The 22,885-nt window shown below is 45.0% G+C and overlaps 1 protein-coding gene across 1 annotated transcript; it reads right to left on the reverse strand.

The window, feature by feature from the left end:
• Nucleotides 1-9,674: 9,674 nt before the first annotated feature.
• Rgcc (regulator of cell cycle) lies at nt 9,675-21,091 on the reverse strand. Its single transcript, XM_005409116.2, has 5 exons — nt 20,884-21,091; nt 20,364-20,549; nt 12,926-13,033; nt 11,313-11,375; nt 9,675-10,076 (listed from the first exon to the last, which is right to left on the reverse strand). Exons 1-5 carry the CDS (start codon nt 20,930-20,932, stop codon nt 10,069-10,071), a joined length of 414 nt encoding a protein of 137 aa, XP_005409173.2. The 5' UTR covers nt 20,933-21,091; the 3' UTR covers nt 9,675-10,068.
• Nucleotides 21,092-22,885: the final 1,794 nt, after the last annotated feature.

A 22,885-nucleotide genomic window follows, 5' to 3' on the forward strand; every position in this document is an offset into this window, starting at 1 on the left:
TACCTAGCAGACTGAGATTTCAGCTTGATCTAGCTTGGAAACCCATGCTTTCTCCCTTTTCCTCACCCCACAGCGAGAGACGTGTGTCTGTGGGGAAGCCACCTTAGTGTCCCCAAGCTGGACTGATTTCCAGTGGGCCGGGCATCACAACCTGTTGACCCCCAGCTGAGACATGCCTGCTCCCATACAGAGATAGATGTGATATTGCTACCTGGGTCATGATCCCCCAGCGAAGAGGTGGCTGTTGGTTGCTCTGCCTAATCCAGCAGCTGACACGGGTGTGGCTGTTTAGACTAGCTCGGATTCTCTTACTTGCAACTGTATGCAGTATTTTTTGTCTTGTTTTGCTTTCCCAGAAGCTAATGGAGAATTCCCATGAACACACATGGGTTTTGCTTGCACAATATCCAGTCTTGTTTCTGCTCCAGAAAAGCCTCCTGGTTGACAGTCTCTAGGTGACAACACAACAGTTACCAAGAGCCACCCTCTCAGTGCTCAGGTCTTGGAGAAGATGGGGTGCAAGAAACCCCATTGGGCTGAAGTACCTATGGATGGCCTCTCCCAAGGGTATTCCAAGCAACACTAATACGCCATGGATTACTGATAACTTTCCACCAAAAAAAAAAAAAAAATTAGATCACTTAGTTTTAGTACTCCTCAAAGCCTTCAGGATACAAAGATGAGTAGATATCCTCCAAAACCCATTCTGTTCATCTTTCTCTAATAACAGAAAGCTGAGCAACTTAATCTATCTATTCAGCTGAGACTTTTCCCCTACCTTGCCTTGTAGGTGGGAACAAACATTTGACAAAGACTTCAACATGGGTATATGAGCAGAAGTGATATGTCTCTTCTACTCATGTCTTGACTTGCCTTTTCTCCCTTCTGCTGAATGGGAAGTAAATGTGATGAAAAGAGCAAGAACAACCACTTTGTGCCAGAGAGCCACCCTCCCAACACTGGACTGCATATATCTGGAACACTAGTAAGAAAGAAATTTTCATTTCGTTTGAGCAATTTAGATTGACCCCCCCCCAAGTAATTTGTGCATTCATATGCACAATTACCCTCTAAATAGATTTTCTAGTATACAAAATTTTTCAAATTACATGACTTTTATTTTTTCACAGTGTTGAGAAATTAAACCTAGGGCTATCCTCATGCTAAGAAAATGCTATACCACTGTTCTTTAAAAAAAAAAAAAATTTAAGGTAAGTTTTCATTAATTTTCCCAGGCTAGCCTTGAACTTGGGGCTTTCCAGCCTTAGCCTCTGGAGTAGCTGATATGACAGGAATGTACAGCATGGATTTGTGTCTTTACTTCAGTTGCTATCATTTCAGGAATTTCAGGTGTTTGTCTTTCATTTTCTTCTACTCATTGTCTCTTGGACTTGTACTGGGTGGGCTGGAGGTCTGAGACGGCATCCTTCTTGTGCGTCTTGTCATTTTCTATTTCAAAAATTTTTATTTTGTTTTCTGTGATGATTCCTTGTAAGTTTTTGTAGTATCAAGTATCACTAGTATTAAGGTGTCTTTAGGAAAAATCTGTTCCTCAATGATGTTTTCGGTGTGTAGGAGGCTCTTGGCTTGTGTCTGTTCCAAGATCCTACCTTCCCAGTTCATTAAGAGTGAGATGATGGTATCTGACTAGTCTCCCCAGTTCTTTGGTGCTGGCTGTGATGAAGTTATTGCCCCAGAGCTTTCCAATATTGTTACAGAAGGGAAAACAACTGATTACAGCAGACATGACATCCTAGCTAATGTAGTATAATTAGCAATAATAATAGCATCAAGCACAGTTTAGAAACTGAAAAACTGTGGTAGCTATTAATTTTGTATCTTAAACCATAGGAACAAAATCTACAATTATATAACGGAACTGATCATAAATTGGGAGCTTGTATTCAAAGTGTTTCCCCTTGGTCGAGTGGTTTCACCCTGTGATGGGAACATTTAAGAAGAATAGTGGATAAAAGAAAGATAACTAAAAAGAAAGCAGAAGCCACAAGCTTTGGGAAACTAGAGAAGAGGGCAGAGGAGGAAGAATGAGGGAGTGAGCCAGGGATCATCTGAAGTTGGTCTGTGGGCTTGGCGGATGGCATTAATTCTCTGTGGCTGGAGTTCTCCCTAGCCATTTAGAAAAGAGGAAAAAAAAGAAGAGAAAAGAAAAAGGAAAAGGAAAAAAAGAGAGAGAACTGGGTGACCCCCACCCGCCTGCTTCTATTCCATGTCTTTGCCCCCAAGCACAGCGCTGGTTCACCTCACTCACCACCTATGGAAAGAGAGAGAAGGGGGTGACCCCCGCCCGCCTGCTTCTATTCCATGTCTTTGTCCCCAAGCACAGCACTGGTTCACCTCACTCATCGCCTGTGGGCTTGTATTGTTATTGTTGCTTCAGAATTTTCCACACCACTAGTCCTGCCTGGCCATTCTGTACACCTTAGTTGGGGCCCTAATGTGCCACCCGGGGTCCCCCCCAGTCCCTGGATCTTCCCATGTGGCTCACCTCAGTCGCTGTAGCAGCGAGGGGCGGGGCTCTTCTCCAGGCCTTCCTGCAAGGTTCACCTGGGTTGCAGCAGTGAAAGTGGCAATGGGAGGGGCCTCTTACTGCTTTTTCTTTCTTTCATTGCTTAGTTTACAGCTCCACTGAAACACTGAAAAGGAGAGGAGATGGTGAGACGGCACCATTGTCATTTTGCTCCTGACCTTAAAGGACGAAATTTTACCACTAAATATAATGGCTTTTACTTTAGCTGTAGGTTTTTCTTCTTTTTTAATCAAATGAGTACTTTGATTTGTTTTCTAAACTTGATTTTTCCATTACATAGGTCTGGTTCATGTTTGGGAGCTTTTTAAAAAAAATTTTAAGTTGGGACACCAGTGGCTCTTCATTTTCACTATAACTTTTGTTATTGTCTCTTGGAATTGAAAGCTGCATTTGACAGCTCTTTCTTTCCAAACCCTTGGGACCTGGACTTTCAAAATTAAAACCATAGGGCAGGCAGCTTTGTGGTCTTCTGTGGGGCTAAGGTCAGTAGCTTAGGGGAATAAATGGATTCTTTTATATAAGTGTGTGGGAGGGACAATTTGTGCTCTATAAATCCCTGGATAATGATTTAGGGACAAGTGGGCTGTGGACTGAGTCATAGTTTGGGATGCTGGGAATGCAGAAAAAAGTGTTAAGAGTTTTCCAGATGAGTTTCAAGGAACACAGTCCTAGACTGTTTTGAGAAATAGGTATTAGGGTTCTATACAGCCAGACATGCTGTACATTCCTGTCATATCAGCTACTCCAGAGGCTAAGGCTGGAAAGCCCCAAGTTCAAGGCTAGCCTGGGCAAATTAAGGAGACCTGACCTCAATTTTTTTTTTTTTTTTTTTTTGGGCAATAAAGACAAGGCAAGCGGCATCATAATCCCTGACTTGAAATTATACTATAAAGCTACTGTGATAAAATCAGCAATGTACTGTCAAAAAACAGACCTGAGGATTAACGGAACAGATTAGAAGATGCAGATACAACTCCAAACACACTCAGCCACCTTATCTTTGACAAAGTGGCCAAACATGTTCTCTGGAAGAAAGATCGCCTGTTTAATAAATGATGCTAGGAAAACTGGCTCTGTACATGCCCAAGACTAAAACTAGACCCATGTCTATCACCATGCACTAAACTCAAATCAAAATGGATCAGAGATCTAAATATTAAAACAGAAACATTAAATCTACTAGAAGAGAAAGTGGGTAGAAATCTTGAAGACATAGGGGTAGGCAGAGAGTTCATGAATAAAAACCAAATGGCATGGGAAATACTTCAAAGAATCAGCAACTGGGATATGTCTTATTGAAAAGTTTTCGCACATCAAAAGAAATCACCAGCAGAGTGAAAAGACAACTCACAGATTGGGAAAAGATTTTAGCCAATTGTCCCTCAAACAAAGGACTTATATCTAAAACATATAAAGAACTGAAAAAAAAAAATACTTGGGCTGGGAATATAGCTCAGTGGCAAAAGCACCTGCCTGGCAAGCCCAAGGTCCTGAGTTTGATTCCTGGTACCAAAAAAAAAAAAAAGAATTAAAAAAAATCAGACTTTCCAAATTCAAAGATCCAATCCAAAAATGGCCTTCTAAGATGAATAAATACTCCTCAGATGAAGAAATACAAATGGCATATAAATATATGAAAAGATGTTCAGTATCACTGGTCATCTGAAAGATGCAAATTAAAACAACACTGAGATTCCATCTCACCCCAGAAAGAATGGCTATCATCAAGAAATCAACCAATGACAAGTGCTAGAGGGGCTGTGGGGACAAAGGAATCCTTCTCCACTGTTGGTAGGAGTGAAGATTGGTGCAACCACTGTGGAAATCAATATGGAGATTTCTCAAAACCCTAGGATTAGAGGTCCCATTTAACCCAGCTATTCCCCTTCTGGGTATCTTCCCAGAAGAATTAAAAACATTGTACCATAGTGATATATGTGCACCCATTTTTATAGTAGTGCAATTTGTAATAGCTAAATCCTGGAAACAACCCAAATGCCCATCAACCGAGGAGTTGATAAAAAAGATGCAGTATTTTTATACAATGAAATACTACTCAGCCATAAAGAAGGATAAATTTGAGACTTACAGGCAAATTGATGCAACTTGAGATCATACCCATAAGTGAAATAAACCAGGTGCATATGTGTAAGCATCGTATTGTCTCCCTGGTGTGAGAAACTGAAAGAGTAAATAAGGTCTAAAATGTACAAGAGATACTGTGAAATGGGAAGAAATTGTTAAAAAGAAAAAAGGAACTAGAATGGGGGAAAGGGAGGAAGGGCAAGACAGAAAACAATGCAAGTAAGTTTACCATTTGTGTCTCTTAGTTCATAGAAAAGGAAGGCTTGTGCTAACATCAATTGGAGAACTTTTTACTCCCATATCTTGTGCTCTGAGTAACTTTAAAGATAATAATATGCAATTTATTAACTATTGTTATTCTCCTATCATCTTGTTTTACTTTTTTTCCATAAAATAAAAAAGGCAGTATGGGGCAATCAGGTTGTATTTAGGAAGAAGTAAGACTATCTCTATTGCAAATAATATGACCTTCTGTATAAAATACACAACACACATTATTAGAACTAATAAACAAGTATAGCAAATTTACAAGATACAAGAGCAATACACAAATATTAGTGGTATTTCTTTCTACACACTAGCAATAAAAAATCTAAAAGTAAAATTACATAGAAGCATTTACAATAGCATCAAAAGAATAAAATACTTAGAGATAAATTTAACAAAAGACAAGCAAGATTTGTACTGTGAAAACTATAAAACACAATTGAGGTTGGGGATGTAGCTCAGTGGCACAAGTACCTGCCTAGCAATTGCAAGGTCCTGAGTTCGATTCCCAGTACCAAAAAAATGACAGAAAAAAAAACCACAATTGAAAGAAATTAAAAGAATATCTAAATAAAGTGAAAGGTATTTCATGTTCATAATTTGTTTTTTTTTTGTTTTTTTTTGTTTTTTTTTTTTTGGTTTTTCTCCGGTACTGGGAACCGAACTCACGACCTTGCACTTGCCAGGCAGGCGCTTTGCCGCTGAGCTAAATCCCCAGCCCCTCATGTTCATAATTTGTAAGGAGGACTAATGTTAAGATGCCAATACTTCCCAAAGCAATCTATAGATTTGATGTAATCTCTACCAAAATTCCATCTGCCTTTTCATACAAATCATCAAGCTGATATTAAAATTTAATGGAAACACAAGGAACCCAGACCAGCCAAAGTATCTTGCAGAGAAAGGTTAAAATAGAAAGGCTTATATATGGTAATTTCAAAATTAGTGAAAAACTATAGAAATGAAGACCGTGTGTCATTGGAACAGGGAGAGGCATATAGATCAATGGAATAAAATTGGAAATCCATAAACAAATCCTTATAGTTATTGTCAGTTGACTTTCCACAAAGGCACAAAAATATAATTCAATGGAAGGAAAATACTCTTTTCAATAAATAGTACTATGACAACTGGATATTCTCACACAAATGAATGATGCTAGACTCCTACTTCACTGCATACAAAAATGAAGCTAGACTCCTACTTCACTGCACCCAAAAGATAGCACAGACATAAATATGAAAATTAAAACTATAAAACTCTTAAAAGAATGCATAGGTGTAACGTTATGATTTTTTATTAGACTGATAAGTCTAAAATGACTTATTAGATATGTCACCAAAGCCATAACAACAAATGAAAAGATAAATGAAGAGATAAATTGGAATCATTCAAAAATTAAAACTTTTGTGCTTTGAATGGCAAAAAAATAAAAAAAGACAACCCACCGAATAGGAGAGAATACTTGCAACTCTTATAATCTGATAGGAATTTGTATCCAGAATGTACTTAAAATTCCTACAACTCAACACTGAAAACACGACCGTGTGTGTGTGTGTGTGTGTGTGTGTGTGTGTGTGTGTTTAGACAGAATCTTACTATGTAGCCCAGGCTGGCCTTGAACTCATGGTCTTCTTCCTGCCACAGCCTCTTGAGTGCTGGGATTACAAGTGTGCACCACCACACCTGAGCAACCAAATTTTTTAAATGGAAAAAGGCTTTGAATAGACATTTCCTGGGCTGGGCATGGTGGCACACACCTGTAATCCCAGCATTTGGGAGGCTGAGGCAGGAGGATTGTTGTGAGTTCAAGGCCAGCCTGGGCTACAAAGTGAGCTCAAGGACAGCCTGAACTGCATAGCTAGACCCTGTCTCAAAAAGACAATAAATAAATAAATAAATAAATAAACATTTCCTCAAAGAGACATACAAATAGCCATTAGGCACATGAAAAGACATTATTAGTCAAATGGAAATCCAAAACAAAACTACAATGATATCCACCTCACATGAACTATATTCAAAAACATAAGTGATTACACATGTGGATGAGAATTTGGAGAAGTCAGAACCTCGTATGTTCTTGAGAATGCAGAGAAATCAGAACCTCATACACTGCTGATGGTGATGTGAAATGGTGCAGCTGCTTTGAAAAACAGCTTTCAGCTGGGTGTGGTGCCCCACGCCTGTAATCCCAGCACTTGGGAGCTGAGGCAGGAGGATTACTGCGAGTTTGAGGTCAGCTTCGACTACATATGAGATCCTGTCTCAAAAAAATATTTTTTATAAAGAAAGTAAGACAGCTTTTTGGTGGTTCCTCAAAAAGTTAAATATACAATTAACAAAGGAGCAAAGGATTCCACTCTTAGTTGTATGCTTAAGAGAAATGAAAACATATCCATAAATATTTATAACAGCATTATTCAGTGCCCTAAAAGTAGAAACAACCAAAATGTCCATTCCTAATGGGTTTATAAATAAAATGTAGCATATCCACATGATGAAATATTATTCACCCATGAAAAACAATGAACTACTGATTTGTGCATGTATCATGATTAAACCTTCAAAATAATATGCTAAATGAAAGAAGCCAGAGACAAGAGGCCACATATTTCATAATTTCATTTTTATGAAGTATCCAGAATAGACAAATCTATAGAGGCAGATAATTAGATAGTGGTAATATCTGTCGATATACTAAAAGCTACTGAATGTGAATTATATCACACATTGTGAGAGTTAATTGTTGTGTCAACTTGAGCGGGTTAATTTAGCACGGTTCTGGCTGTATGTGGTGACTGCCGAGGGAAGACACACGTGGGTGGGGGTGGCACCAACCAAAAGGCTTGCAGCTCCGTTGTCCTGGGACATCTGTCCCTGGGTTCGCAGTGCAGAACCCTCTTCAGGTTCCCGATGTGCCTCCCACGGACTCTGCAGTGAGCTCCGGCGGTTCCGCTGCTGCCCGACCGCCCCCTCCAGCACAGACAGCGCCGCCGCATTCTCCCGCCCCGACCCCGCCGGCGGCCCGGCGAGCCGGCTCTGCCAACCCTCTCCATCTCACAGACAGACATGTAGTGCTTCTAGTGAACTCGGATGCGCAAGTTTTTAAAAACGAAACAAAAAGTATTGCATTCAACTCAAAAGCTTTCTAGAAGATTGGGGAAGAGAAAAAATGAAAAACGAAGAAAAAATATAATTTTTTCCCAATGTCTTAAAAAATAGACCAAACACAGTAGTTAGCTTTTGAAGACATAAGTACCATCCCGTGTCACTTAGCGGAAGGGGAGCATCCTGAGAAATGCATCAGTGAGTGGTCCCGCCAGTGTGTGGCCGTCATAGCTTGGACTTAGGGAAGCCGAGAGGGACCAGGCTCACCGCTCAGCGCAGCTCCCGATACAGCCAAGAGACAAACACAGGATGTGTGCGGTGCTGCAGTGTAGCTAGCACACTGTTTCACAGCCCCCTTTTTTATAAGGAGAGCACTCCAAAGTAGCGACAGAATAGTAAGTACACAAGCCAGGACACAGTCACTGCCATCAAGTTGAATGTACTGTACATACCAGAATAAGCTCTACTTTTGTAAGACTGGCCTGGCCATAGGTTTGTTATGCTAGCACCACCACAAACACTGTCCTATGGTTCCATGGCAACATTTTGATAGCTGTGACATCACGAGGTGATGGGAATTATTTAGCTCTATTAGAATTTTATGGGACCAGAATTGCATATACCATGTCACCCACAGAGATATGAAGGAATCACTGTAGCACATGTCTGCAGTTATAACTGGGATGTGTGTTATTTAGGAAAGTAAGGACTGGACTCAACTAACTGTTCTGGTTATATGTGACTGATTTGGTTTGGTTCGGTTTGGTTCAATTTGGTTCAGTTTTGTTGAGACAGTGTCTTGCCCTGTAGACTGGCTAGAATTCTCAGTCCTCCTGCCTCAGCCCTTAAGAGCGCCCTGCTTTTATTCTGTTTATGAAAGTAACACCTGCTTATTTTTAAGAGATTCTAAAGATAGAAAAGCGTAAACAAAATCGCGAACTCTCCCATTTTTATGCTTCTCCCCAGCAGGGTGTGGCGGCACACACCTGTAGTGCCAGCACTCGGGCACCTAAAGCAGGCGGATCAAAAATGAAGACCACCATGGCAAACAGCGAATCAGTGAGACTCTGTCTCAAAAAAAAAAATTTGAAAAAGGCTGGGAATGTAGCTCAGTGTAAAGGCCCTGGCTCAGTCTCTAACACCGCCAAAACAACAACAAAGGCAGGGAAGTGTGGGCTCCCACACTTCCGTGCACACAGCTTTCCCATCAAAGCCTGGAGTCCGGACACTGGCTTACGGAGGTTGCCTCACATTAGCCTCAAGGCAGCACCATCAAACCTTCCTTAGCCCTCACTTAGAAAAGGCTTCATTTTGAAGTTCTCCAGCTGCCACAACTTTCCCTCCTATTTTCTTCAATTCAAAGAAAGAGTCCACATACCCGCAAAGGTGCTGTGACAGGACAAGGCGGGTGGGGTGGAAGAAAAACTAACATCCATCAAGACCATAATCCTCACATTAAAATTTCCCATCAGCCCTGGTCCGTATGGCCCTCTACAGCACTGAAGGAGCTCAAAGCAAAGCACTGTGAAGTTCATCCCCTCCCTGCCCCATGTCATCCAGTGGCTCCCAAGGGTCCTTGTCAGGAGCCAGATGCTTGTTCCCACCAGGACATTATCGAATAGAATTATATTGAGAGAAATGAAGAAAAAGGAAGCTTACAAGATACAGCTCCAGTTCAACTTTTATTTGTATACAAAAATATATTATAATGGGGAAAGCATATTACTATTTCCAACTATATATAATTAATTACAAATATTTTCATAAAAGCACTTTAAATTACAGAAAAGCTATGTTTTAAGAGAAAAATACAACATTAGCATAGATCATCTGTTCTAATACATTGCAGGTAGGTAAACAAAGTCAGTTTCACTGTCTGCATTGCCCAGAGGCAGGCCCAGGAGCTACTCTTAGGGTGGGCCTAAGCACAGCCTGGTGGTGAGTGTTCATCTCTCTCCCCTGTGGCAGCAGCTGATTTTCTAGTAGCTGATTTTTGCAGTTCCTTAGAGCTCTCTGAAACTTCTTTCACATGATAAAAGGACCCAGAAGTCCTTACTTCACATACCTGTAAATAGGAGACACGTAAGGTTAGTCACTCACAGAAGTTCACAATTCCTAGCCTCAACCACATTAGAGTCTCAGACTGGCATCAAAGCACCAAACTTAATGGCAGGCTTTCCATGTAATGTGTCTGGCTAACTGGCTAACTGGAATGACTGGGCAACCAGCTGCGATTTCCATGAAGACAGGCTTGTTACACGGGTCTGATACAAATTGTCCTGCCATTATAATAATCTCTGTCACAACAGGCCTAGGTTCTCTGATGTAGATGGTGCAGCATAGAAGGGGCCATAAAATCTTCAAGTAAACAGAGATGATGCAAAGACTTTCTACCTGGTACTTAGCTCTGTCTGAAAGAAAATTAAGAACAGAGTTATTTTTAAGTACCCACTTTCTGATCTAATCAACCTGGCTATTTTCATACAGCACAGCATAGAACGCTTCTTAAAGAAAATTAACCCGTTTACTAAAAAAATTAAGAGACTATGACAAGGATCTTTGAGACCCACTGTATGGCTGCAGAAGACCCCGCTGGCATAAAGCCATTGGTGGGAACTCCTTCTGGAAGCTTATATTGATTGGTCCTCCTGGCTCGTGCAACCTTGTCCTTTCAGATTAATGCATGTGTGCAGAAAGATTGTGACAGTCCCTCCCTCTAAACCCCCCTGTTGCAGTTATGAGCTGATGTCTTCAGTATCCAATATTTTGGCCATAAAAAAATGAGTTATCATTAGTGTAACTCTTAAATGAGAGAAGCAAGTGTTGCATACTTAATTCGGGTCATCTGGCAGTTGACTTGGTCTCCCCAAGCCAGTTCTGTCTTTGGCACCCAACTGTTAGAAGTCAGACCTCACCAAGACCCCAGGAAACATGGGCAAATTACCCTAGGCCCTGGGATGGCAGCCTCCAGCTTGCCAGAGTAATGCTTGTGTGACCAATCAGATCATTTCTTCTGAGAAAGCTGGCAAGTTGTGGGGATGGTAATGCTCCGGTCTTGCTCACTTTCCATTTCCCAAACAAGAAACCATTGTTTTCTGGTGACCCGTTCTCACCGAACACAGGCTACTTTAACGCAAGCTTATCCTAAGAAAATCTTTCTGAGCCACTAGGGTCCTATTTCTAACACTAAAGAAGTCTTACGATGTAACTTCCTGCCCCTAGCCAAGCTGGTAAACATTACAGCACTTTATCAGAAGTTGGTTTCTTCTTCGATTTTTTATAATACCAAGCATGTACTCACTTGCTAATGTTCTGTCAAGATCAGCAATAAAGTCTTCTAGCTCTTTTGTGTCTCCTAATTTGGCTGTAAAGCAAACAGAGCTTGGTTTCCATATTTTCTTAAATTTATACTTCATCAGTACATTTTAGATATACATAAAGATCGCAGAGGCAATTTCTACCTGTACATGATATTTCTTGCTCCTCCTTTTTGATTTCCATATTAAAGATGAGCCCATGTCAAGTTTTCAAGGGTAATGGAATTTCCAGGATTATGGAATGGATTATTTTTATTTCACATCAATCTATCTTCAAAAACTTATTAAAGTGTGCCCTGTACCGGCCCTGAGTATAATTGCTGCTGCCCTTGCCTTTTGATGCAGTTTTGCTTGTGTCACTGCCCTGAGGCAACACTGCAGCCCTCAGAAGTCTTCCAGCATGAAATGGACAAAGAACTATTATTGCCCCTTACTCCATCATCCTGTCTGAATGCTGGCCCAGGGTACTGAGTCCATATCTAGATATTTGTCTCTCTGTAGCCTGACTTTATCCCTATATTCCACTTGGTTCTGTAATGTTTATCATTTGAGCCTTCCCTGAAGTGCGCTGCTGGATATTTTTATTATGCACCCTGTGCTGGCTACAAATAGTTCATTGTTCTTAGTTTATCAAGTCAATTTACCACTGGGGGGCTATTTTTCCCTCTTTAATTCCTAAAGGATCAGGTAGCAAATCTGGGCACAACTTAAGCCACCTCCTAGACTGCTCTGTCTCTGAATTCCACAGATCCATTACAGAGAGAAGGCTGGACAATGGCAGAATCCCCAGTGTCGGCTAACATTGCTGGGTTAAGAAGAGCATTTTAAAATACCCCTTTCAAAAGGAGAGAAGTCCTGTCTTAATGCCAGATTGAAAAAAGTGATGGAATCTTCATATTTCTTTTTTAAGTATGTTCCATTTTTATGGCATTCTACAACTATTTTCAGCAAGTGTAACTTTTCTTAGGGGGAAAAGCTTCCTTTTGTTTTCAAAAGGGCACTTGTCCAATGTAAGAGAACATTGAGCTCTCTAGCTGGAGACACTTTGCCAGTTCCAAAAAATAAGAAATGCCTCATACATCCTTAAAAACTTTTTAGTTCTATTAATAATCACAGTAGCACCAGGCTGGAGCTGCTATTTTGAATTGGGTTACAACACTGCTCGTTTCCTAATAGGTCATCTGAAAGTATTGGTTAAATAGTTGATACAATAAAAAACAATCCTCCTTTTTACAAAGCCAAACTGCTGAGTTTTAAATTCTAGAACCAACTAGTCTGGGAGGAACCTAGTAAAAAGCTATCATTTGGTAGAGCTTCATTTATACCACATGACAGAACAGTCTAGAATTTACAAGTTGTGTTTCTCTCTGCGAATTTGGGTGTTCTGCCCCAAATCATCTGATCATGTTGTAACACCAATCAAAACTCCGAGAAATAACAAATTCCACTTCACATTCTCCTCTACTAAGAAATTAGCCTTATCTGCCGGCTTGCACATTTGTGAAAGACTGGTTGGGGATAAAGGAAAGAGAGAAGGAGTGAGAAGGAGAGGGAACTATAGAAGCAGAAAAACTCACACTCCAACTGATGAGCTTACCTTTTCGAGGGGTGATGGAGGGAGAGAGTAGGGCCGGGGCAGAGTCTGTAGGCGAATTCAGTTTTTCATCACTGAAGCTGAAGCTGTTTCTGTAAAGTGAATCTGCACCTTCCAGGAAAGAAATCATACTCATTAAGAATGGTAGCCACTAAACTGTGGACAAATCAGTCTGCTACCTACTCACAAGCAGTTTATCTTCAAAAGGAACGAAAGTGGCAAGTCTAGAGTAAACAGGTGGGTTTCCAGAATTTATATTTATGCCCCAAAATGATTCAAGTAAGGGGAGAGTGCATGTGTACACGTGAGAATGTGTCTCCAGTCAAGCACAGCAAAAAGCCTTGCTTCCTTAAAAAACTACAATGGAATCATTAAGATCAGACCTCTACTGGCACACAGAAGCTACTGATCAAACGTCAAACCCAATGATCAAGCTATGAAAAAATGTCCCTCTGCCCTCTGAATCCCCTAAAATACAAGCACAAAGTTGGATTCCATGACTTAATAATCTCTCCCTCTCGGGCATGGTGGCATTCTGGGAGGCTGAGGCAGGACTCTAAGTTCAGGCCAAGTGTGGTGATGCACACCTGTAATCCCAGCACTCAGGAGGCTGAGGCAGGAGGCTCGCCACAAGTTTGAGGCCAGCCTGGGCTACAAAGTGAGACCAGGCCAGGCTGAACTATATAGTGAGGCCCTGTCTCAAAAGAAAAAAAGGACTGCAAGTTCAAACTCAGCTTGGGCAACTTAGTGACTTAGTGAGACCCTGTCTCAAAAAAATTTTAAAAGGGCTGGAGATGTAGCTCAGTGAAGGTCCTGGGTTTAATAAAACACACACACACACACACACACACACACACACACACACACACAAATCATCATCATCACTCCCTGCTCACGAGAGAATCTTTATCATGGATTTCTCCCAAGATCTTACAGTCTGAGGATGAGTAAGAGTAAAAAAATGAAGATTTCTGGTGGTCCATCTCCAACAGACATGCAAGGGATTTCACTGCTCCTATTCTCATCCCTCCAGAGTGACAGGAAGGCAGGGTTCCTGCAGAAGCAGGGCAGGGCTACAGGAGGCCCAGAAGCAAGTGCCCTGAGCAAGACAGTATATCTGGGCCTCAGCTTATCCCTCAATAAAAATAGAAAGTTGGACTTAACAATCCTTAAAATCCCTCCAGCCTTGGTGCACTCGGATTCTATCTCGCTAGGTTCTGCTGAGCAGAAGGAAACCAGCCCCGTCAGCCCACGGCCAGCCCTACTGAGGGGTGGCGCCATGGAGGCAGCAGCGCCGCGTCGGAGGGCCAAGGGCAGAGCAGGCAGCGGAAGCAGGATGTGGCCACTGCGGTCGCAGTGGAACAGCCTCCAGGTTAAGGCAGAACACAAAATCAGCCCGGGTTGCAGCAGAGACAAGCTCCAGACAGACTCCAGGTGAGGACAGTGGCTAAACATGGAGAGCCTGGCCGGGCCACCTATTTCCCTTAGGGTTCCTTTACTTTAGGCTGATTCTCTTCAGCTCAGGGCAGACGGAAACATCTTGCTTTGGTTCTCATAAGCCAAAGTGAACTTGACTAAGTTACACAAGACATGTTAGGTATAAAAAGAAGCAGCATTTCAGAAAGAGGTTCCTGGTCTGGATTTGGCTTCGTCCCTAAAAGGCTATTGCATCTTCTCAGGCACCTTGGCTGGTTTTCTTTCCTCCCCACTCTGACCAGGTGTCCCGGCCACCATCTTATTTTCTTTTTCCACCTGTCTGCCTAGTCCTTTTTCCCAAACATGCCCAGAAGACCTTTGTGACTCACGCTCATAGTCACTCTTCCTTGAAGAGGTGCAGCTCAGGTCATCTAAAAGGACCACGGTCATTTCCAGGGCTTTAATGATGATACCTACTGAAAGCCCAAACACTGAGCCTTATACTCACATCGCCCCAAAACAGACCCTCACAATGATGGTCCTCTAAAAAGAAGAGCTGCAGGATCAACTTAAGTTGCAGAAAAATTGAGCACCCTTGATCAGTTCCATTTTTAGCATTCCTGAGAAGTCTCGTGACAAACCGGTTTAGCCCTATTTCCCAACTTTACATGACCATGGGACACTTTTTGTGGCCTTGCATTTAATACTTCTCAAGACACTGCTCCTCTCCCGAACCTGAGCTGGAAAGCCCTCCAAGCCCTGCTTGGTTTGTCAGCCAGCTCACCTCCAGAGGACAGTCCCCTACACACAGGGCGTGGCCATGCTCACTGCAGACCTATGGCGGAGCATTAGTGTTTGTCACTGCAACCACCAGGGGACTCACCATGAATACGCAGGAGAAGCTTGTGGGGAGAAGTAAGACTTAGGGGCAAGGAAACTACAGAGGATCCCAGGAGAGTTGACCGTGGGCCAGAAGGCGTATGAGGCCCTTGGTACATTATCCTTGGCGCTGAGAAAATTCAAGAACTTCACCCTTTTCCTGATCCAGAGTTCCAGCTCCAAAACTCACTGGCCCAGAACTTGGGGGCCACTCCTCTCTCTGGTCTTTATCTCCCAGAACAGCCGGCACTTGGGAGCCATTATGGACACCACACCTCACTCCACCCCAGCCTGCACGCACTACTGGCACCTCTCCTGACTTTGTACTTCAACTCTGTTCCACCCTGATGCCAGCCATTTTGCATCCACTTATGATCGTCCTTTGGTGAGGGGACCACCACCACGAGCTCACCTTCCAGGCAAGTAGAGCAAAGATTACTGAGTATTTGGGGAAGGAACTATTTCACCACGGAGACTATGAAAAGAGGACAATGGTAGAGAAAAAGGCATCTGATGAGGATTCAGACAAAGCTTAAGGCAGCGCGGGCGTGGGTCTGTGGAAAGAAAAGAAGCCAGAGACGGGGAGTGTGGCCCCAATTTGCCTCTAATTCTTCAGAGTCCAGTCCACATGCTAAAAACCATGATCTAAGTACTTTCTCCAAATACAAGACAACCAACTTTTACTGGACTGATAAATTCAGTGGCAAGCTAAACTATCAAAGTGCTTAACAGTTCCTCTTATTACTGTACTATTGAACTCATGGTACTTACACAATGAGGGCCAAAGAGGAAAAAAAATCCAAGCGACAGTATTTTTATATGTAAACATGCATGCAGGCGTATCAGCATAGCATATGCTCACTTCCCCTCTCCTCACTCCTGCTCCCCCCCCACGACACACACAGTTAGCTCACACCCTGCCAGCTCATTGCCACACAGTAACTGTCATCTCTTTCCATGAGGTACACTGTCTGGGTAACCCAGCTCCAGATTCTGTAATGTTCCACTTTCATCAGCCACCAAGAGGAAATGAACGCTCAGCAGCCTAGAGCCAAATCTGCCCCATTTCCTTGCACTCGGGTACAAGTCCACGGATGCCATTCGCATGAAGAATGAAAAGAACAACCCCAGAGTGTGCACAGCAGAGGCCGTGTGAAAGGGCAGTAACCACCAGGCACTCTGTGTGTGGTTTTAATGATTTTTTTTTCTAAATTTCTTAGCAAAAGAATGGTAGGTCAGAATAGAAAAGGTCATCATAGAGAATAGTGAAAGGAATACGATTGTAGGTCCTGGTTTTCTGCTCTATTTACACAGCAGTGCAATTCTTAAAGTTTGTCTTCAGAGATTCCCAAGAACAAATTTTTAGCATCGAAGAACCCCAAACTCTAGACCTCTCTTTACCCTTCCCCAGTGAAATTTCCTCCCATGGACCTCCGTTAAGCATCCACAACGAGGAGCATCTCATGTGAGGTGCTGTGGGTAGATTTAAAGGCAAGCAAGACCTGACTTCCTTTCACTCCCTTGGAACTAGAGCCACTCCTTTCAAGATGACAAGCCAGTTGGTCTGATAAAATGACAGCAATGTGTCACTGGCTGATAGTATATTCATGTATTATGGATCCAATCCCATGCCAGGTGTTGCTATTAATAAGGGCTCAAGGGACTCAACAGTAATGATTTGGAGGACTTCAACAGGTGGTAAGGCTGGGTACTTCAGGGCCTTATGAAGTCTACTTCAATGAGCTCTGAAGCCCTGCCTCACAGGCATCTCAAAAGCCATTGAAACATCCATGGCAGGTCCACTTAAGGCACTGAAACCAAAAACCTCAAATTCTGGGACTGAGGTTTCTAAGGCACTACCAAAGAAATGAAAGTGTATTCAATGCACAACTGTTAACTTTAAGGGCACCAAAAAGCTGAGAAACTCAGAAATAGAATTGTTTAAAGGCAGGTATGGATTTTGGGTTTGAGGGGTCGGGTGGGAGAAAGGTAATGTAGGGTTAGCACCAACATCTGCTACTCCAGAAGGGAGTAAACCACTGAGAATAAACCTTACCCAGAGCTCCGGTAAATATAGAACAATTCCACAAATTTACAACAAACAAACTATAGTAATTTACTGAGACAAAGAAAGCCTTGGATCTCTTTCCCTTTTTCCACAGGGGATGGCAGGGATGGGGGCAGTGGTTCTCCCCCAAATCTAAATTCTGACAGCCTCACTAAAGTAGGATACAATAATACAACCTGATTCTCATTTTTACTACTGTGGTCCCAGGTTCTCTTCTAACACTACTGTATCCCTCTGGACAACTTACCAAACATCAGAATAAGACCTGTCACACACAGGAATTCTTAACAGTACCAGGAGGCCATCCTGATGGCCTAAGTGGACTCATCCTCTCATGGCTTGAAAGAGTTCAAGTTCTGGTGTCAGTGGGTCCTAGGAAGATCAGCTCCTACACACTGTCTGTCTGTCATTCTGGTCTCCCAAGGTCCATAAGGTACCCTCTCCTGAGACTAGACCAGAACACTCTAGGCATAAAGATTTGCAGATGTTCTAACACTTACAAATGCTAAAGCCAGTTCCTCATTCCCTAAAGTACCTATTATATCATAGCCTTAGCATACAGAGTAGATCTCAGACCTTCCCTGTTAAATAGCAAAACACCACCTCCTATAAAGAAAAATGTATGTGAAACTACAGAACATCAGAGATATTCATTCATCCTACCTAAAACCAACCAGTAAAGCATAAAATAACACATCAGTTAAAATTTGGAATATGGTGAGGAAAAATTTCATTAAAATATATTTGAAAGATCAAGCTATACTTCCCTAGTTTAAAAAATATATATATTCTTAAACAGTAATTCAAACCAAAGGTACCCACAATTTCTAAAGCATCCTGAGGACCAGGTTTGAAGAAAGCTTCCCTTGCTCCTAATTATATTCCCCCTTTACTTGAAAATTTCTCCACTAAAGTGCCTGATATTACTTATTGGAAAGCAAATCCATCAGAAAGGAACAACCAACCCTACTTTAACCAATGGCCATTTAAATCCCACCCTTCATGTGAAGTGAATAATCTGAGTTCTAGGCTCTACTGAGATATCTGCTAGCTCAAAGAAAGAGATATCTTTAAACACAACCACCAGCGATAACCAACACATGCTTTGGGTTTAACAAGACTTCCTTCTTCCTGAGGAGCTAGTTCCCATGCTAGTCAACCACCTACAGTGATAGACCAAGGCAAGAATCAGCCCTAGTGATTCTTCCCTTTTATCAGAAAAAATGTTATCAGATAATGCTACCTAACTTAATGAACTGGTAAAGATCACAAAGAACAGCACGGAGATCTCTAATAGCAAGAGCTAATAAATTATCGCAGTAAGGGCCTGGTAAACGTGAATTGCTGTTATTTTCGTTATCCTGGCTGCCCCCCTTTCAGAGAGCTACATTTCAGTAGGCTGCTCTCTCCAGCATTTTCTCCCACAGGAAAACATCAAAGGGCCATATGAGTATAACAAACGTCTGAGCTCCATTCTTGGCAGCAATTAAGATACACGTTCTACGCTTCCTTAAGAAATGACTATTTAGACACACACAACTCCTACCAAGAGTATTTCTAACTAGTCTCGTGGAGAACAAACTACACTTATGGCAGAACTCGCAATCAGCCATGAGTGAGAGAGCTCTGGCCAAATCCTAGCAGAACAGCCCTGTGGCTTAGAAAGAAGCTGTTCTTTACTACAGAGCAGCAATGACTAGCTTTCTTTCCCATGGAGGAGAGGATTTGTATTTGAGGAATAACTTGCTCCATGCCCCATTTAAGTTTGGCCACAGGCATTGAAACAAATTTCAAAAATTTTAACACTTTCCTTGGACACTGAAAATGAGCAGCCAGGATCTTTGAAAAAAATCCAAAAATTCTAAGTGGAAAATTAACAGCATAGCCTCCCTCCTCTCACCTCCAAAGTTACAGCCTGGTGTAACCTTCCGGCGGGGATGCTAGGAAAACTCCACCGGAACCCTGGTTTCTGACCCAAACTCTGACCCGGATGGTGAGGGCCACCATCCCTCATCAGAAAAGACAGTAACAAGGAGGAGCTCCAGACGTCAGAACCAGAGAATCACAAGGAAAGGCCATTTTCACACCTTTTTCCAAGGGCAGTAAAGGCTGAGACGGTTCCTGCATATAACCCATCTAGGGATTAAAGGCTCAAGAATAAACAAAACAATTTTTTTTTTTTCTGGTCTTTCTGAAACAGGGTTTCACTATGTAGTTTAGGCTGGCCTTGAACTCACTTTGTAGTCCAAGCCGGCCTCAAACTTGCAGCGATCCTCCTGCTTCAACCTCCTGAGTGCTGGGATTACAGGCATGCGCCACCATGTTCAGCCTAAAACTCACTTTAAAAATGACTTTGGAAACCATAATTTTAAAGTCACTAAATTTGGTGTTTAGCACCTTAACAGGTATCCATAATCTACTAGGACATTCAAGCTCCTGAAAAAAAAAAAAAAAAAAGAGCTGTCTCCTTTACAAGGTTGTTTAAGACAGAGACCCTGGGGTGACCCCCCACTGGCAGAAAGGTCTCCAGGAAGCCTCTTCGAGCCCTCTGCTCTGTCTCGGCTCCCGTCCGGCTGGTGGCCTGTCTGAAGGAAGACAGACACTCCAAACAGTTTTTGAATTTCGCAGTGCCAGGGAGTCTTTCAAAATTGCATGCCATGAAGGAACATGTCTGGGAGCTCACGGCCAGAAGAAAATGCAAGAAGTTATTTATTTCCAAAAGATTCCAAGAATAGCAGTTTATGAACCCTTTCCCGGTTTCACCAGTGTTTCGGCGCTGTGCTCTCGCACGTCCCCACCTGCCCCTCCCATTCCAGGGGCACTTGTTCCACACACCCCAAAAGTGACGGCGTAGAGCAGAGAAAAGCGGAGGCGGGAGGAGGGGAGGCGTGGCAGGGCCAGGCTCGGTCCTCCAGCCCCAGTCCCATCTGGCTGTTTCAGAAAAAGCGGCTGGAGCGCTCCAGCCTGGCGACACACCAGGCAGCCAGGTAGGGCAGCGGGTCCCGGGTCCCCTCTCGGCAGGCGAGGCGCCCGGGACCGGCCCGCGAGCCGAGCCGAGCCGAGCGGGGGGCCACTTACTCTCCGAGTCGCTGAAGCCGCTGCTGTCGCTGACGCTGGCGCTGCTCCGCCGCTTCATGCGCCGCAGGTGCTCCTCGTAGTGGAAGTGGCGCCGCTGGAAGGGCGACTCGAAGTCGGCCAGCACCGCGTCGAACTCGCACAGCGCGTCCGTCAGGTCGGCGGCGGCCGCGGAGTCCAGGGCCGGGGCTGCGGCGGGCGGCGCGCTCAGTGGATGGGCCGAGGCCGAGCCCCGCTCCGCTCCGTCCTCCCAGCCGCCCTCCCGGCAGCCCAGGCTGAGCTGGGGCTCGGCGACGCCGCCCGCGCCCTCCCGCGCTCGCGCATCCGGGTGCGGGGGAGGCGAACCCGGCGCTGGCAGGGAGGCTGAGGCAGGACGAGCCTTACGTGTCGGGCTGGGGCGGCCTGGGGTCAGGGTCCCGCCGGCCAGGGCACAGGGCGCGAGGGTAAAGGGACCACAGGGCCTCGCTTCCCGGTCCCCCGCCTGCAGGCGCGGGCTTTGCAGACCCCGAACCCGGGCACTCACCTGCAGCCGCTGCGGCCGCGGGGCTGCCCTGCGCCGTTGGGGGCTTCATGGGGCGGCTGGGCTCGGGCCCCGAGAGGCGCTGACGAGACTGGAGGGGACGCTGGCGCTGAGGCCGGGCAGTGGGGCTCGTCCTCCGCACGCACCCGCAGCGATCACTCTGCAGATCCGCAAGCTCTCGGATGCCTGGAGCCCCGCAGGCCGCGCTCTTATAGACGCCCGGGCCGGGGGCGGGGCCGGGCCAGGCGGGGCGGGGCCGCGGCGTCCGAGAGCCCCCGAGCCGGGCGGGCGCTGCAACCCCGCCCAGCTCGGGGACGCCCCTGGCCAGACGCCCCGCCCTCGCCACGCGCCCTCCTGGCAACCGCAGCGACGAGTCATCGTCGCCGGAGCCCGGGTGACAGCCCCAAATATTTACCCACCACTTTCCCCTCGCACCCGGACAGCCCGGGCCACGGAAGCGCCCGGCGTCACCATCGGAGCCCCAAAGTTCGCTCTGTTGGCGCCGGCGTTCCCCGAGCTCCGGGAGCCTCAGTTTGCTCGTCTGTGAAGTGGACGTGAAAATGCGGAGCCTCGCCGGCTTACTGCAAAACATAAAGGAACCTGTGGCCTTGGGAGGCTAGTCGGGTGGGTCCCCACCCTTTTCCCCCAGGCTCAAGACTGCAGGGACACAGCGGGCCGAGTGGGGGCCCCGGGGAAGAAGTGGGTGGAGTCCTTGGTTGCTGCCCTCTTGTACTGCGAGGTCCGGAACCCGGGCTTCCCCGCCAGTTCCCACCTCACTCAGGAGCCCGTCGGAGGAGGAGATACAGCGTAGGGGCTGGGGATTTAGCTCAGCGGCAAAAGCGCCTGCCTGGCAAGCGCAAGGTCGTGAGTTCAGTTCCCGGTACAGGAGAAAAACCAAAAAAAAAAAAAAAAAAAAAAAAAGGAGATACAGCGTAGACACGCCCTGCAGGGTCCACACTAAGGAGCCAGCCTCACAGGACCTGGCCGGCCGGGGACCCGTCGCGGCGGAGAGCAGCTGGGGAGAGAGGCTGTGCCAGTCAGCAGGAGAGCCGCTTGCCCCAGGGACCTACCTAACGGAAAGCGACGGCCGAGTGCGCAGTGGTACCGGCAGAGCTCTGCCTGCTCTTTCCTAGTTTGGGGCCCTGTGGGTACCATGCCCAGCACAAAGAAAAAGAAAAAAGTAAGGTGAGATCTGTCAGTCCTTCAGTTGCACTAGACACAGCTAACGTGCTCAAAGCCATTATGGCCGGAAGTTCTGCAAGACAGCTCCACCGGGTCTCTGCCTCATAGACTGGCCTCAGGGAGAAGAGGCGCATCCAGCCTGGGCGATGCAGGACCTCCTCGCGTCGGGATCTGGCCTGTACCCACTCAAGTCCCCACAGCATCCCGGAAGGGGGAGAAAACTGTCTCACGGGCAAGCAGACGACTCTCTGGCTAAGCGGCTAGACGAAGGCAGGACCTGTGGTTTCAGAGCCACTGCTGGTTTCACCACACCTCAAGCCGCGGGAGCGCCCAGGGTGTATGAGCTTGCAAACTGCGCAGCTGGAGAGGGTCCAACCAGGAAAGCAGATAACCAGGCCCAGTCAGTCTGAATCTGACTAGGATGCTTCCCTTCTTCCGCCGGCTTGTGCCGCAAAAGCCGCTTCTATGTTTATCTTGATTCCTTCCCTAGAATCAGGTAAAAGGCAGAAGTTAAACCCTTAATGTTTTGAGCCCTCTGGCTGGGCTTCTTGTCCTTGGAAGGCCCGGTCACCTGACTACAGTGACAGAGAGGATGCATAACTTCTGGGCTCCAGTGCGAGGTTGTCATTCACGGAGGAAGGGTAGGGAGCTGTATCTTTCACCAGACCTCAGCTTCAATTAACCATAACAATTCCAAGTTTCAGAAGGTCATTTGGTCACACAGACAGAACTGCTTCCAGAAAAAGACTATAGGTCGCCTTTGACTTGAAACAGGACAAGCACAACTTTTTCTGTTTTTAAAGACCAGTTCTTTATCTTACTT

Source organism: Chinchilla lanigera, unplaced genomic scaffold, assembly GCF_000276665.1.
Source record: "Chinchilla lanigera isolate Chin_1 unplaced genomic scaffold, ChiLan1.0 scaffold00117, whole genome shotgun sequence".
Lineage (NCBI taxonomy): Eukaryota > Metazoa > Chordata > Mammalia > Rodentia > Chinchillidae > Chinchilla > Chinchilla lanigera.

Bases quoted from the DNA above. Each gene is read 5' to 3' on its own strand.
- Rgcc (XM_005409116.2), bottom strand. From the start codon at position 20,932: ATGAAGCCCCCAACGGCGCAGGGCAGCCCCGCGGCCGCAGCGGCTGCA. The intron at 20,550-20,883 runs GTGAGTGCCCGG...CGCCCGCCGCAG, and splicing joins CGCGGCCGCAGCGGCTGCAG to CCCCGGCCCTGGACTCCGCG. The intron at 11,376-12,925 runs GTAAGCTCATCA...TTTGCTTTACAG, and splicing joins CTCCATCACCCCTCGAAAAG to CCAAATTAGGAGACACAAAA.